This window comes from Crocodylus siamensis, chromosome 4 (assembly GCF_052110815.1).
Source record: "Crocodylus siamensis isolate JL-2025a chromosome 4, ASM5211081v1, whole genome shotgun sequence".
Classification (NCBI taxonomy): Eukaryota; Metazoa; Chordata; order Crocodylia; family Crocodylidae; genus Crocodylus; species Crocodylus siamensis.
Window position 1 is genome coordinate 55690962 of NC_143398.1, and position 16450 is coordinate 55707411.

General features: G+C 43.7%; 1 protein-coding gene across 2 annotated transcripts in view; it reads left to right on the forward strand.

Moving 5' to 3' along the window:
- Nucleotides 1-16450, forward strand: part of PDZRN4 (PDZ domain containing ring finger 4) — a 386959-nt gene that overhangs the window by 364038 nt on the left and 6471 nt on the right. For both annotated transcript variants that reach the window (XM_090042335.1, XM_090042336.1), the window contains 2 exons: nucleotides 288-389; nucleotides 4055-4171. In XM_090042335.1, the coding sequence (XP_089898461.1) occupies nucleotides 288-389; nucleotides 4055-4171 (219 nt within the window). The remainder of the gene's footprint in view (nucleotides 1-287; nucleotides 390-4054; nucleotides 4172-16450) is intronic.

Sequence of the window (16450 nt, forward strand, 5' to 3'; positions counted from 1 at the left end):
TCAGGGGCTGGTTAATTGTGTTGCTAGATGTATGTTGCCAGGGCACAGGTTGGACATTTATGAACATAACTGCTTCCTCTGATGTCCGCCATCCTTCAGCGATCGATACAGCTCTTACAGTAAGCGCATAATTGAGTGAAGGCACTTACCACTGAGGGGCTGAAGATGAGCCCATTGTGCGAGTTTCATTGTCCATACATTTACCACAAATGAGCTGATATTTGCCCTTTATTGTGTGTTGCTTTGTGGAAATAGAAACTAATGTGCCACTTTCATTTGTTTTCTAGATAAATGGCCAAGACATCCAGAATCGAGAGGAGGCAGTGGCATTGCTCTCCAGCGATGAATGCAAGAAAATTGTGTTGCTGGTTGCAAGACCTGAGATGCAGGTTAGAATAAATAGCTGCACTGAGAAAGGGACTAGCTTATCCTATACGTTCATTGTCATTCATGAGTAGTGAACAGTAGAAAAATAGGAATGCAGAGGTTTGTGATGAAAATCCAAAAACAATAAAATAAAAGAATCTTTGCCAAGCTGTAACTGAAGGAGAAATTAAAGCTAAATTATTAGGGGCTTATTACACATTGTACTAGCTAAATTATTCAAGTAAATATAGTAGATGTACCTATAAGCAAAGCTGATTATTAACTGTTAATATGATGCTTAAATCACCATAAGTGGAACCTTAAAATACATAGTATTTGGTGGACAGTTCTTAAAGATTTCTGAGGCAAAGCACTTGTCCTCCCCTCTCTGGTTTTCACCTGCTTATACCACTAATGGGCTCCATGGCTCTTTTTACACAGCCTTTCAGCAAACTATCCATTTAAATATTAATAATGGACATTGTTAGATTACTAGCAAAACCAGTCCTAGGTCTTTTCAAGGGAAATTGGTCATGTAAGAACAGTCCAGATCATGTAATAGAAGTTGTGTAGCAAAAATATCTTTCTGAATTAAAAAGTAATGATGCCTTGCAAAGAAATTTTTTATACCTTTGCAGTGGGCGATGTTCAACTGGTCATCACAGTAAAGGAGAGGTAATAGTGAAAGAAAAGTGTTATTTGTACTTCCTTTTATATTCTTTTTTATACCCCACCATGAAGCAAAAAGGACATTATATTGTCACTGTTCACACCATCTGTCAGCAGTTCAAACAAAGTTGGTTATGTGGCCATTTGTTTCCCATACTATTGATCTGATATTTTTCAGGCTTGGTAACTACATACTCTCTATAAATTAAATTGAGCAAGTGTAATTCAGTGTCATTTGGAATCCCTGCTTGAATCCAGTCGTTATACAAGATAACAGTTTCAGCATATATTTCTTTTTATGTTCTTAGCCATTGTAAATAGCTTCTATAAAACTGGCTATATACTGCTATAGAGTAGAGCTATTCATCAGAGGTTTATGTAGCGAGGTTACAACCTTAGTGATCTAGGGAAGCTTCCACTGCTTTTCAAAGATCTGTTTAAGCCTTCAACTTAAGGTATTCAAAAGATTTCATCTCAGCAGGACCTCAACAAGCACAGAGGTCATCTATTTACAAGGTGGGGCCAAACCAAAGCCCATTTTCTGCCTTCCCTAGGACTCGTCTACATTATTATATCATCATATCTGTATAAGCTAAAATGTGATCCATTAATCCAAGGTAAGTCTAAATGTGGACACACTTTTTCTGGTATAACAGAGCCCTTTTCAGTTTAGATTATTTAACCTTGAAAGGGGATAGTAAGCAAAAGCCTTCTTATTCCAGGTCCACCAAGGTTTTTCTGGCAGAACTGTATCAGGTCACCACTGCTAAGATTAATTGGTAAAACTAGGAACATTCTTCCTATCTACCTGGCAAAACATCTGTGTGATCAAGTCCTGTGGCTTCATTCTTTTATTTATAGAGAGAATGTGATAATGACTGTGCTGTCAAGGACTCACTGCCAGACCATACAGTAGCTAACAACGCATCTTTTACAATTTCTTCATACCATCAGTATTACTTATTAATGGGTTAACTTTAATAACTGAGTACCGCAGGAGCACATACAAATAACCCTATAAACTATTGTGTGTGCACACATATTTGGACATGTGTATTTGTGTCTTTGAGGAGCATACTAGGAATTGCTGTATTCAGTCAGATCAGGGGTGCATGGAGGCAATACTGTCTGCTGCTGGATCCTTCAGACGAAGGTTTAAAAAACTCATTAACAACAATTGTAAAATGTAATGTTGTTTGGTGGTGGAGAGGGAGAGTTTCCTCCTAACCCTAGTGGTTTGCTGTGCTAAGAAACCTGGAGGCTTGTACTCTTGATAAGGTCAAAAAGCTAACTGTAAAATACGAGTAAAAAAGATTTTAAGGATCGTTTTAAAGATACCTGTATAGTTATTCTAACCAGATACTAGAATAGGGTAAAAGTCAGTCAGTTTTTTATACTATATGTTGTTATTTATTGATTTGGCTTCAACAGAGTTGTGCATGCCTGCTCCACAAAGTAACTGAATATCATGTTTAGGGACCTACTTAAATCATTATTTCACGTTTTTCACAGAAATGGAGATTTGAGGCAATTTCCATGAAAAGCAATATTCCTCATGATTTTCAGCAGATTTGCTGGGCGGCGGTGGGGGGGACTTATTGAAAATAAAATGCTGGTTCCCTACTGGAAGCCGGCCATTCTCACGGCTGTTGGCCCACAAAAAGGAAGTCCTCCCTCCTGCTGCCCCTCCTCCCTGTGGAGCTGATTGGCTGAGAGGGCTGCCCATTGTGTGGCCCCCTCCCCAATTTGTGGCTTGGGGTGGACCTGCATGAATGGTGGAACTGCCCCCATCCCTCAGGCAACCAACAATGAGGGATGGGGCCTCTTGAAGGGCAGACCTCTCAGCCAGTGAGCAGCAAGGAGAGGGATCTTGCTGCAAAACATCATGAAAATGGCAGCAGGTGCTGCAATTGGTCTGTGAATTTTCCTGCCTGTGTCCTCTATTTCAGTGGGTCCCTAATCATGCTACATACAATTACATGTTTTGTAGCTTCTTTGATGTCCATAAAAGTTTACAGGTAACAATAGTCTCTCTAAGCATAGCATAGTTAAGAGTATCACTGTTGTCTAATACTTTAGTTTCCATTCTTCACCAGCTCTGTGTCACCTCCCTTCTGTCATGCTCATAATTACCCCTAAAATATGGACTTGGGCAGAAATCAACACTGCTGCCTGTATCCTGCTGATACTTCCCTGTCAAACATAGTCCTAAGCCTCAGTGGACAGGCTTCTCTTTCTTTAATCCATCCAGCATGATATTTGGAAAGAGATTACAAACATAAATGGACACACAGTTTGTATACATAGTATAGTGTGCAAGTGTGTCCAGCCACAACCCATTCACTTAATTGAAAACCTTGGCATCAGCCTTTTTCTTTTTACAGCACTGTCTTTGACATATTTTAAAATAATATTATATTCTTTAAAAGAAGCCAGTTCAAAGACACATCCAAAGAACAAAATAACTTTCTAAAAGTCATTCCATCATTCAATCATCCTTTTTTTGTTTGTTTGTTTGTTCACGTAGGTTTACCTGAAAGAACAGTGCAAGAAATGTGATGGAAATACTGAGTGAGGTACTATTGAAGTTCAGGCGCTAGAAAAACACTGGGGTAGAGGTTGTTAAAGGAAAGAGCCCAATTGTCTCATGGCCCTATTAGTATCATTGCAGTTCTTTTAACACTGGAGCTCTCGGAGGTAATGAACATGACAGCACCAGGATTATGCAGTATGCCTTTCATACATTTTGAAAGGAAATAATGTTCTGTGCTGTGCAATCTCCTTCATTATGAGAGAAAATCAGTCATACTGTTTCAAGAAAGGATAAAAGGCCTAAGAGTTCCATTTTTTATCATTTTTTTCTTCTTCTTCTTTGTAGAGAACCAAACTGCAGGAGCCTAGCGTTCTGAAAAGAATCATTATGATAAAAAGAACTAGTCAGGCGTTGCCATTTGGGTTTACCCTATTTTAGCATGCGTCCCTGCTAACATAATATAATGCACTAATGTATTCTTTACAGCTGGAGGAAGGGTGGCTGGATGATGAAAGGAACGAGTTCTTAGAGGAGTTAAACTTAGAAATGTTGGAAGAACAGCATAATGAAGCGATGCAGTACACAGCCAATGAGGTGGAGCAGGTAAGACTCTTGCTAAATGTATCATTAGAAATTTTTCTAGGTGTATCTTTTCTGTTAATACAGAATGAAATGTTAAGTTGAAAAATTGTATTAAAGGCTTTGATCGCATCTTAGTGACAATGCTCTATCAACTGCAGTTCATTTTAGAGAGAGAAAATGAGAACAATAGTTTTTTAAAGCCAGTTGTAACAGAGAAGACATTTGAAGACAGGAAGAAAGTAAAGCACTGATTTCTCGTTTCCCCCGGTTTCTCATATTTCTAGACTGGTGTCTAAAATACAGAACTATTTGTCAGTATGAAGCATTCTCATGTAAATTTATGAACTTTAAAAGCTGCATTTGGACATCCTAACTGGGACACAGCATTGTAGGGCTAAGACATAAAACTTACTATCAGGACTGCTCTAGCTCCAGAGAATTTACAGTCTGAGTTTAAGGCAAGTCGTAATAGGTACTTAAAATAGTAATTGGTACTTATTTTAAAAAGTAATACATACTTAAAATAGATGAATGGAATGTAACAGTGACAATAAACTGTGTAAGAGGTAAATGTCTTTGCTCATATGCTACCATGCCATTCTGTGGATATGTATGCAAAGGATTGGTGGTATAGAAGATATGAAATCTGTTCTCATCTATGGGCTTGAATAGTGACTACATGTAGCAGAGCTGGGCAGGAAATGAATCTTTCATCTTCAAAAAGTGTTTAAGCCTTCAAAACTGTTCTCATCTTCTACTGGCAAAAAAATGAAGACCTTATGAAGAATTTTTAGTGAGAAGTGCACTAGGGAGGTAAGTGGGTAAATGCGCTAAGGCAACCAGAAACCAGGTCTATTTAGATGTTTATACAAAGTAGAAAAAAGGCCCAGTAAAGGAAGGTGGGAGCCCAGTCTCAGAACTGCTAATAGGTTGGTGGGTAAGAACTTGTTTTCTGAGACTTGGACTAGGCAATTCAACCTCATTATTCCATGTTCCAGATGAGAGACATAGTATGGGACTAATAGTATTCTGGGGAGGATCAGAAACCAGAATTCTTGGTCAGAAATTCCTGTCTCGAAATTCCTGAACAAGAGAACTCTTTTCTGCCAAGAATGGTGTATACTTTCCTGAGAGTAGTTTTATGTTTGACAAATTAGTATTTTCCAATGAAAAGACATTTTGTTGGAAAACTTCTGATCAGCTCTGACTGAAATCCCTTTGTAGATCTTATACAGTATATTAAGGCCACTGGGTTTACTTAATGAGAGGTTTGATAGCCTATTCTGTGGCCTATGCGTGATTTAATCTCATCACCAACTTTGTTGTTGACCTGACATGGTTCTTAGTCGGTGGCAAGAACTTTGTAGTGATGAGACATACCACAGATGCATTTAACACTGCACAGATTTTATGGAAAAATGTAGGTGTATCTGCTTGATTAAGTGTCCCTTCAACTTTTGAAGGAGTCTGAGGCAAAACTAGGACAAATGGATCTTCGTTTGTAATGGGGCATCAGCTCACAGGTTGACTAAAGAGTTTTCACCTCAGAGGCACTTGGTGGAGAAAGCTAAGCCATAGCCATCGTGGCCCTTGTTTCAAATTTTCCTGAGCTCCTGGAATCCATACATACTGAAGTTTCACTTCTAAATATGAGTCTGTGTTATAAGATGCCATCTTCAACCTATACTACAGGCTGTTTTTGAAAATTTCTATACAGAATTTATAATAGGAAACAGCCATCTTGCAAATGAACTGACTGGAGAATTACATCTTTTGTAATAGTTTCTGAAAAGTTTTAGGGAATGTAGTAAAGAATTGTATCCCTGCTTTAGAATCCCATGGAACAACTCCCTGAACTGACAGGAAGGTTATAACTCTCAGTTCAGTTCTTCATGAAGTTATCTTTGTGGCACTTAGTTGCCTTCATCCATGTTAAGTTCTATAAGGACAGTTGGAAACAACTTTCAAAAGAATACAACATATTTTATATCCACCAAACCTATATATGCAGAATAAAGCAATTATCCTAAGTAAAAGTCCAGTACAGGAAAGCATTGGTTAAAATAATAAATGTCTATTGTAGTTGTGCTCAACCTTTTGGCCTCATGGGTCAGATGAGTGGCATGGGGCCAGTCTACAGGCTGGATCAGATTTTATGAACCAGAATCAGGCCCACACATCCACATTTGGCACTTTGCACCCTCAGCTGGTGTCCGCACACTAGGATTGAGTACCGTATCACCCCTGCATGCCAGGACTGAGCCCTGCATTGCTTTTGCCAGGGCTTGCTTGCTGGTGTCGGGGCCCTGGAGCCCTATGCCTTCCCCGCCCAGTCCAATGTGCTAGGATTGGAGCCCATACTGCCCAGCCCTGTACACCAGGACCAGGCTGCAGGCTGCCCTGTGCACTCAATTGAACATGCAGGGCCATGGCTCATGGGGCTCCCCACAGACACTGTGGAGCCCTGCAGGCCAGGTAACAGGGCATCAGGGGCCAGATCTGACCCTCATGCCAGGAGTGGAGCATCCCTGGTCTAATGTACAAACAGCTAAAATTTCTGAGAGAAAAAATATATTGAAAGAAAAAACCTGTTTCAGAAATTGAATTTTCACATGAAAGAGAAATCCTTCAGTCCCTTCTGTTGCAATATTTAAATTATTCTACCAGCCTTATTCAAAGCAGTGGTATTTATCTTTTGGCTTTGTCACACAGGGTATGTGTGAGGTCTGTGGAATGTTGTTCAGTATTAAAGGTAGAACATGTTCTGAGTAGTCATCCACCAGTGTTGTACGAGTGCATGCACAGTGTGTGCTCTGCCACTAGAAGGCCAGTGAGCAGGCCTTCCAGTATATAGTGTTGGAGCGACTTTTTCCCATATTTCTGACAGTGGCCGGAAACAGCGGAGCAGAGACAGAAGCACTAAATGACTGAGGTGATGTGAGGATGCAAATTCCAATCTCTCCTTGACCAGCCATTCCACCTGGCATCGGATCTCCAGGGGCTTCTTGGGGATGATGAGAGGTGGAACCAAGCAAATCCTTGCCCTAACTACTCTAATCCATGGGTCCTCTTCATTTTGGAAGCACGAGATCCTGGCCTTAATGAGGTGCTGCTTTGAGGACCATGATGCTGCCATCATGCTGGCCCACTTGCAAGAGGCATGACACAATGCCACACAAACTGGAGTGCTGTTGGCTTGGTATCAGATGCCATCTCATCACTGCTAGGTGCTACTGGTGAGCTCGGACTAGTGGGGGCAGCTCATGCTTGGAACCTAGGATGATGAGCAGTGGCGGTGAAACTTTAGGATTTCCCATGGCACGTTCATGAACCTTTTCACTGAGCTGCCCCTGCTCCAGCACCAAGACATTGAGCTTCAACACCCTATGTCCATCGAGAGACATGTAGCCCTGCTTATTTCAAAGTCAGCCTCTGTTCTGTCACCAACCAGCTTGCCATGGACCCAACGAACAGTGGTGATAACTGTGTACAAAGTGTGTGATGCCATACTAGAGGAGCTGGGGCCTCAGTTCATCTAGCTCAAGGATCCACAGAAGGTTATCACTGGTTTTGAAGAGCTGGGCTTCATTAACTGGGTGGGGCTCCATCAATGGGATCCACATACCTATTCTGAACATACCTCACTGTGCCTCTGATTACAAAAATCATAGCGGTTCTTTTCCATTGTACTTCAGGGAGTTTTGGACCACTTCACTAACACATCAGTGTTGTGTGGCCAGGCTAGATACGTAATGACCATGTATTCAGGAACTCCAATCTCCCAAAGGTAATGGGGTGGGGGAGTTTATCCCCAGCTCCTACCATGGTTTTGGGTGGGCCAAGTGTTTCCCTATTGATCATTATAAGGACCTGGCCACCCTGCTGCTCCCCAAGTTCATAAAGCCATTAGTGGTCAGCTCCCCAGGAAGGAGTTCTTCAGTTGACAGGTGAGCATGTTTCAGAAGGTGAAGTGCACCTTTCGGCACCTAAAGGCACACTGGAAATCCCTAGTGGTCTTTCTTGAACTCAGGCTAAGGAACATTCTCAGCTCTGTGGCTGCTGCCTACATCCTCCACACTATGTGAGATGAGAGAGGAAGCCTTCCTGGAAATCAGACCAGCTCCAGACGGACCCATGGAGAGGGAAGCCCCTAGCACTTTAGATGGTGCCCAGGCTAAAGTGACATTCCCGGCAGAGTGTCCAGGACAAAATCACCAGCAAGCCATACTGATAAGGGAAGCCTTGGCTTACTGCTTTCTGGGACAGCATTCTGCTGGGTGGGAGGGGGTATGGGGACCTCTGAGCAATTATGAACCCTTCATTCACTGTGCTGTACCTTTAATGTGCTTTTCCAAAATATTGGTAAAAATCTTTCATGTTAATTGCTGGACTTAATGCTGTCTGTTGTGTGAGACTGGGGTGAGGGAAATGGAGAGGGGAAACCAAGGAGCAGGAGAGCTGGAAGACTCGTGCAGATGCTGCATTCAGAGAGGGCTAGCTGGGAGGGGGAAACCAAGGCACAGTCTGCTGACTAGGTCAGGCTAAGGCCTGGACAGCAAACACACCAGGGACAGATTTCATAACTGTGCAAGCTTTATTTCTTCAAATGAACCATGCAAACTGCACGAAATGCACATTTGCACAAAATGCTCTGTGGTTTTGGGTCTGCCCAAGTCCTTTATCCACTGATCTTTTGCCTGTCTTTGAGTGTCCCTGAGGGTACTATGGCATGGAAGTATGCCCTCCCAACTCCGAGCCAGATGGCTTCAAGCTACATCTCCCTGGGTAGGTCCAGCACTGCACTGCTGGGGAGCTGGAGTGGGGCATATAGCACCAAGGACCTTCCTTCTATTTCATCATCAAATTTCAGGTACCTTTTTGTGGCACTGTTCTCCTGCTGCTCAGATTCAGGCACCTGGGAGGAGGTAGCATTCCCTGCTGCCCCAGGCAAGAGGTGGGCTGACCCTTCTGTGATGTTCAGTGGACCTGCCACTCAGACCTGTACTCTATGCTTGGCATCCAGCCATGCCAGTGCGTGCAAGGCTCTGGCTAGCCAGAGCAGCTGGAGTATGGGGAGGCATGCACATGGTCAGTCTCCCCTTCTTCCCACTGACCATTTAGTGGCAGTTGCTTTCCAGACAAGGGTGGAGGGTGGCACAGACAAGACCAGTTTTCGTGGTAGCCCAAGGTGGTCTGAGGCTGGTGCCACTACCTCTGGCTGGGTAGGTGAGGGTAGGTGGCTACAGGTGTCTGTTCATGTTGTGGCCTGAACACACTCCTCTGCAGTGACAGCTACCCTATCCAGGAAAGACCTTCATGACTCTGCAGTGGTAGCCACCCTGTCCAGGAAGCATGTGCGTGACTCCACAATGGACCAGAGGGCTGCTTGGATATGGAGAGCAAATTCCTGGACCCTGTCTGAATCCCTCACCAATCCCTGCACCAAATCCAGGAACCAGCAGTCCCAAGGCACAAAAGTCTGTTGAAGAGCTCTTAGCTGTACGTCCACCCAGTTCTGCCAGTGCTTGTAGGCAGCAAACCAGCTCTCAGTACTGTGGACTCAATGTGTGCAGGATTCCATGAGGTCTGCCAGCATCTGATCTCACTGGTGCCACTGACATTTTCAGCTACAGGACATCCTCTGAGTAGAAGTGTCCCTTTGTGTACTTGGGGAAGCAAAAGTATTAGAACCCCCCGAGGTGTCACTGCTTGGACCTAATTCTGAGGGGTAAACTTAGTAGACGTGATCTTGGTTGGGTTTCCATAGTTAGCAGAAGATATGTCAGTTCTGGATTCCCACATACTCTGCAAGTGTGCAGACAACAGTACTTTGAAAGCAGGGCAGATCTAGAAATGGTTACAAACTTGTAGATACTGTGAGGGAAGGCCTGAGTGTCTTGCTATCCCAGCAAACTCACTTCTGTGAGCAATCAGGACAAAATTGGGACCACCATGGTAAGCAGTCTCTTAGCTATCTGCTCTTAGGTAGCTATTCTCTCCTCTTTCTTCCTCCCCAAGAAGTCCCCATTAGGGAGGAAGCCCCCTCACAAACACACCCACACACACCATGTTAACTTGTCTGTCTGTCACTGTCTCAGAACACTACTTCTCTGGCCAGTATCTGCCTGGCAAGAGGGTCCCAGCAGTGCAGAGAAGAGCTCTTTGAGTTGCAAGGTGGCTGTAAGGTACCAGGGCACAGGCAGTCTTGCCTAATGGTTAGACCATCAAGGGGAAGCAAGGACTGGGACTAGGTTAAAGGGAGCAGCCATATACCAAAGCCAGAGGGAAATCGAGAAGCAGAGTCCACAACACAGCCCAGGGTCAGGATCCAGGGGGTCAGATGCCAAGTACCAATCCAAGGAGCAGTCTGCAGGGCCAAACCAGGGTCAGGAGCCAGGAAACAACCACAGGGGATTTCATAGACATTAGGGCTGGAAAGGACCTCAAAAGATCATCGAGTCCAGCCTGCTGCCCTGGGGGCAGGAAGTTAGGTAGGGGCAAAGGATCCCAGCAAGATAAGCATCCAGATGTTTCTTAAATGAGTCCAGAGCAGGTGTTTGCACTACCTCGGGGGGGGCGGTCTATTCCAGACCTTGGGGGCTTGGACAGTAAAGAAGTTTTTCCTTATATCCAGCCTAAAATGGTCTTGGAGGAGTTTGTGACCGTTGGACCTTGTCATCCCTTGGGGTGCTCTGGTGAACAGGTGTTCCCCCAGATCCTGATGCACACCCCTTATATACTTATAGGCTGCCACCAGGTCACCCATGAGCCTGCACTTTTCCAGGCTGAAGAGTCCCATGGCTCTCAGCCTCTCATCATAAGGTCTGTTTTCCTGCCCTCTGATCATGCACGTAGTTCTCATCTGGACTCTCTCAAGCTTTTCCATATCCTTCTTGAATTCTGGAGCCCAGAATTGGATGCAGTACTTCAGCTGTGGCCTCACCAAGGCCGAGTACAGCAGGAGGATGACATCCTGGGATTTGCTTGAGAAGCATCTATGGATGCAAGCCAGAGTTTTGTTCACTTTGGAAGCTGCAACATTACATTGGTGGCTCATGTTCATCTTGTGGTCAATCATGACCCCCAAGCCCCTTTCGGTTGTTGTGCTAGTGAGCATAGCATTGCTGAACCTATAAGCTTGAGGCAGGTTTTTTTCCCCAAGCTGGACTACCTTGCATTTTTCCATATTGAATGTCAGGTTTTTATCCTCCCACTTGAATGTCAGGTTTTTATCTTCCTATCAAGATCAGCTTGGATCACCAGCCTATCTTTGGGGATGGATGCTGTCCCCCAAAATTTGGTGTCATCGGTGAACTTGGCCAGTTTGCTTCTGATACCAGCGTCCACATGATTAATAAAGACCTTAAAGACATTAAAAGGAATCCCAAATCAAAGTGCAGAAATAGGACAAAAACTGGGGTCAGGAACCAGGAAGCTTGCCAAAGCAGAAATGCTGACTGTTCTTTAGACTCTGGAGCCCAGCTTACGCTAAATGAAAAGGTGTTGCTCCCAGCAGCCAATCAGGATGTTTGTTGCTGCTGAGTTCATTAGCTGGGGCTTGCAGATGATACTAAATTGTGGAGTGAAATGCACTCTCCAGAGGGTAGGGAACGGTTGCAGGCAGACCTGGACAGGTTAGAAAAGTGTGCCCACAATAGGAGGCAGTACAACAAGGACAAGTGCAGAGTGCTGCACCTAGGGCACCAAAATATCCAGCATAACTGCTGGCTGGGAAGTGACCCTCTCAGTAGCACAGAAGTGGACAGGGATATAGTGGACTCCAAGGTGAACATGAGTCGTCAGTGTCATGAAATCATCAGCAAAGCTAACTGCACGTTATCATGCATCAGCAAATATAACCAAGGAGGTAATACTTCCCCTCTATGCGGCATTGGTCAGACCACAGTTGGAGTATTGCATCCAGTTTTGGGCACTGCACTTCAAGAAGGATGTTGATAGACTCGAGAGGGTGCAGAGGAGAGCCACTTGTATTGTTAGGGGCTTACAGAACAAGCCCTAAGAGGAGAGACTGAGGGACTTGGACCTCTTCAGCCTCCACAAGAGAAGGCTGAGAGGTGATTTTGTGGCTGCCTACAAATTCATTAGGGGAGCACAGCAATCAGAGATGCTCTGTTCACCAGGGCACCTCTTGGGGTAACAAGGAACAATGGTCACAAACTGACAGAGAGCAGATTTAGGCTAGATATCAGGAAAAACTTCTTCACGGTAAGGGTGGCCAAAATTTGCAATGGGCTTCCAAGGGAGGTGGTGCTCTCCCCTCCCTTGGGGGTCTTTAAGAGAAGGCTGGATAGGCATCTGGCTGGGGTCATCTGACCCCAGCACTCTTTCCTGCCCAGGCAGGGGGTTGGATTTGATGATCTGTTGAGGTTCCTTCTGACCCTAACATCTATGAATCTGTGCTGCAGGTGGTAATTTGGCCCAGGCTGGCCTGCCTTCTATGAGCCCTGATAGCACTGGACCCAGGCTAGTCTGCCTGATCAGTGTTCCTGGCAGTGGCAACCAGCAAGATATGTCTTGCTGCTTCTGCAATCCCTAGAATCATGGAAGAGAGGAGCCAATTGTGGTGTTTCCCCAGGAAAAATAGTGATTCCATGGAATGTGCATGAAGCTTTGGAAACCTTCCTGTGCCTGTGTTATAGCTTCATAGCTCTGCCAGACCTCCTACCAATGAAAGCAATGATCAATCAAGCATTGAGCACACTCACAAGCTCTCCCGTGAAGAATAATGCCGCATCCCATACCCTGCCCCAATACTCCAAACCAGCTATTGCTGGGACTCCAAGCTGTGAGATGCACCTGAAATCCTGACAAATGACAGCTTTAACTGCCACCTGAAGTGGCTGTGCCTGGTATCCCTGGGGTGATGGAGATGGCTACCATGCCAGGACCTGAACAATGGCAGTGTTCTCTAGCACTGGACCAGTCTGTGCTTGGGCCCCCACAGAAGAACATATGGGATTGCCCCGGCCATACCAGCAGTGTCTCTGGGGGTGTAGGAATGCAGGGCAGCAGGACTATGGTATGATTCTGTGTGTTAGTGCCCTAAAAAGCTGTCCCAGGGGCTTAGACCTTGGATGTGAGGATGGGACCCTATCCCTAGGCAGTAACCAATTTCCATGGGCCAGGGCACCTCCAGTGTGTATGGAACATTTGGAGAGGGAGGAAGGGGCCAGGAACATGGGCAAAGTGGGGCAGTGAGCTGCCATTGCTAGACAGGCCGGTTTGGGGATGAAGCAGGGCACTTCACAAGCATGGTAGGGGACCATGGTCCTCACAGTACTCAAGACATCCCTACTCCAAACGTTCTGTAACTTCCAACATTAGATTTTAATGTGGATCTTCTGCTAGTCCTGCTGGTATGCCCAAGCCACCATCTAGGCAATGATGAACTCATAGACCATCTGGTTCGTCCACTGTCCTTCCTGACCTTTCTGAGGAGGACCTTCTCTGGTTTGGACTGGAAGCTAAGTGTTCACTGTCTGCACCAGAGTGCCCAAACAAAAGTGGCAGGCCTTAGCAAATATTGCAGTTTACAGTGGGTGCTCAAATGATGCCATGTGGGTCAGGGTCACACCTAGGAGTGGGAGCAGGTGTTGCCTTGGGATTAGTGCCACCCCCCTGGGCAGTAGAGCTTGGGCAGATGAATAGATCATTCCCTGGAGCAAGAGTTGGGGGGTGGGCAGGGCTGGGAGTGGTGCATTCTGGAATACTGGAGGAGCACAAATTACTCCTATTATCTCTATAGAACAGGCTGATGGTAGCTGAATACAATCTATAGATACTCCTTACCCAGAAAGTTGTGTTTGCTATGATACAAACACACTTAGCATGTTATCTGCTGCTTGATCACATGGACACTAAAATTTTAAGTGCATTTAACATATACAAGTAGTATGTGCAACATTGTTCTTTATCTTCCTGGCAGTTCTCCACACCTCTGCTGCTATCACATTCACCATCAGAGGCTGGTAGGATAGCCCACTCTCCTGGTTTGGAGCAACAGGACCGATTCAGTCTCTGCACTGGGACTCTCTACTTTCAAACTTTAACAGCACTCTAGATGTTAGGTTACAGAATAAATGTTGTAGTTTAGATTAGAAAATAAATGTTGTAAAGCCAGAGTGAGAGCAGTGTCTGCAAGATTAGCCATTCTTACAGGAATGAGTGCATTTCCAAGTTGAAATACAGAATTTTTTGAGGTTCACTTACTGCTAGATTATACGCACCACCAAGTTAGGATTCTTGTCATCTGTAGTTCTTTCTGCATAGATGAGACTTACTGGGTTCCTTGGTCTTTCAAACAAAAGTAATTGTGGAGCAACAGTCAATGTACATATTCAAAAACAGGGTTATTAATTTTCAATAAATAATGTGTAAAGTTTTAAAAAGTGACTTTGGTACTCAGATGTCTAAGTCCCAAGGGTAATTTATAAATATGTCATAGTATCATGTACTGCATTTTAAGCAAATATCTGTATTATTTTCAGTCTTTACAACTAGCAAATACTGACATTTAGATTTTTTTACAAATGTCAGTTTCAATTGTTTAGAAAATATATATAAAATTAAATTTATTCTGATTACTTTAGTTTTTAGTGCCAGCAGGTAAAGAAACAATATCTTTTTTGTATGATTTAGTTTCTTCAAAGTTGACAAACTGAATAGGAGTTTAAAAAGCAAAAATGCATATTTCCTTCTTCCTTCTTCCAGTGCCCTGTTAACAATGAGGAATGCTCCAACAAAGGTTTATTTTCAAATAAAGGGTGATGGCTCCAATAGGAGAGGCGGAGAGAAACCCGTCCCAATAGCTTGGTGGTTAGGGCACTTACCAAGATAAGGGAAATGGCAGAGTAGAAGCTTAATCATGGATTTCCCACATTTGAGGGAAGTACTTTAAGCAGTAGGCTATTTCAGAGTGAGTCTTCCTCATTTCTTCCTTCTAAAGATGATGGTTTTGTTCTGGTGCAGACAGGTAATATTTTTGAAATCTTTAATTGTTTATGGGATGGAAAAACCACTGCTACTAAGTCCGGAATTCTAGAATTCCTTTTGAAACCGAAACTAAGGTTCCATGGGTATGTTAGAAAAATGTATGAAATCTTAAAAAGTCTTTAGATGAGGTTCATAATCCTTCACAGCAATGTATCTGTCACACAGAGGAAGAAGAAATAAAAGAATATTACAAAAAAGAAAACACGGTGTGGTAAAAACAAAGTATTTTCATAAGCATGGAACGGCAACGTTGCTTACATCTCAAACTATTGATAAAGCTTTTATATACCACTGAAACATGCCAACATATATTCTGTATGTATGCATGCCTCACATTGTAAAAGAAGAACTAATTCAGAAATGTTTTAAAGCTATTTAAAATGTTATTGATACTGTGTTTCATTTTCCTTCTTCCTATAAAGCCGAAATACTTTAGTTGCTCTAAGCATAACTATAAAGACCTCAGAGAGAAAAATACATAGCTATAAATTTTAGAAACCTCTAACAATTACACTAAAATACTTCTGGCTACTTGCAGACATTAAAAAAACAAACAAAACAGCACTTAAAACTGTTCACTCCTGCCCTGCACCCAGCACATGCCCAAAAGAGGCAGTGTGTCAATTGGACCCAGCTCGCTCAATGTCTGTATAGATTGGGCACTTTAGTGGGCCTTTTTTGGTGCTTTATCCAATAGCTGGTTGAATCAGCTTTAGATAAAAGTGCGAAAAAGCCCTGCTGAAGTGCCCAACCTATACAGATGCTACAGAGCGAGGTAAAAGTAATGCACTGCTTCTCCTGGTAAAGTGCAGTTGCGGGGGGGTGGGGGGTGTTACATTTGCAAGCACCTTTCATGTCCACTGTAACACTGAAGTTTTAAGTTCTAGTATCTGGGAGCCTTCCAAAAGTTTTCAGGCCTAAAAGGCCATGAAATATCAGATTTTAAATTTCTCACCTATTCAGGGTTAAATGACACTTACCCTACCCTCTTAAGAAATTACATTCTGGAGGCTAATTCTGCAATTGGTATGGGTGGTGGCCAGGTGGGTGGTGGCCCATAGCAAGGCTATGTTTATTATATAGTTCACTACCGCTACATGTGTTCTTTGAGCTGATGTGTATGTTTAAAATATGCAATACTGCTGTAAGGATAGCAGTTTCCTAATAAGCCTTTCCAGCTAGTAAGAGAAACTTTTCTCATTTTTGAGAACTCTGTTAAGACTGCTTGCTTGCTGCTGGTGATGGGATTTCTTCTGAATTTGCTTCACTCCTGACACTTTATACCTG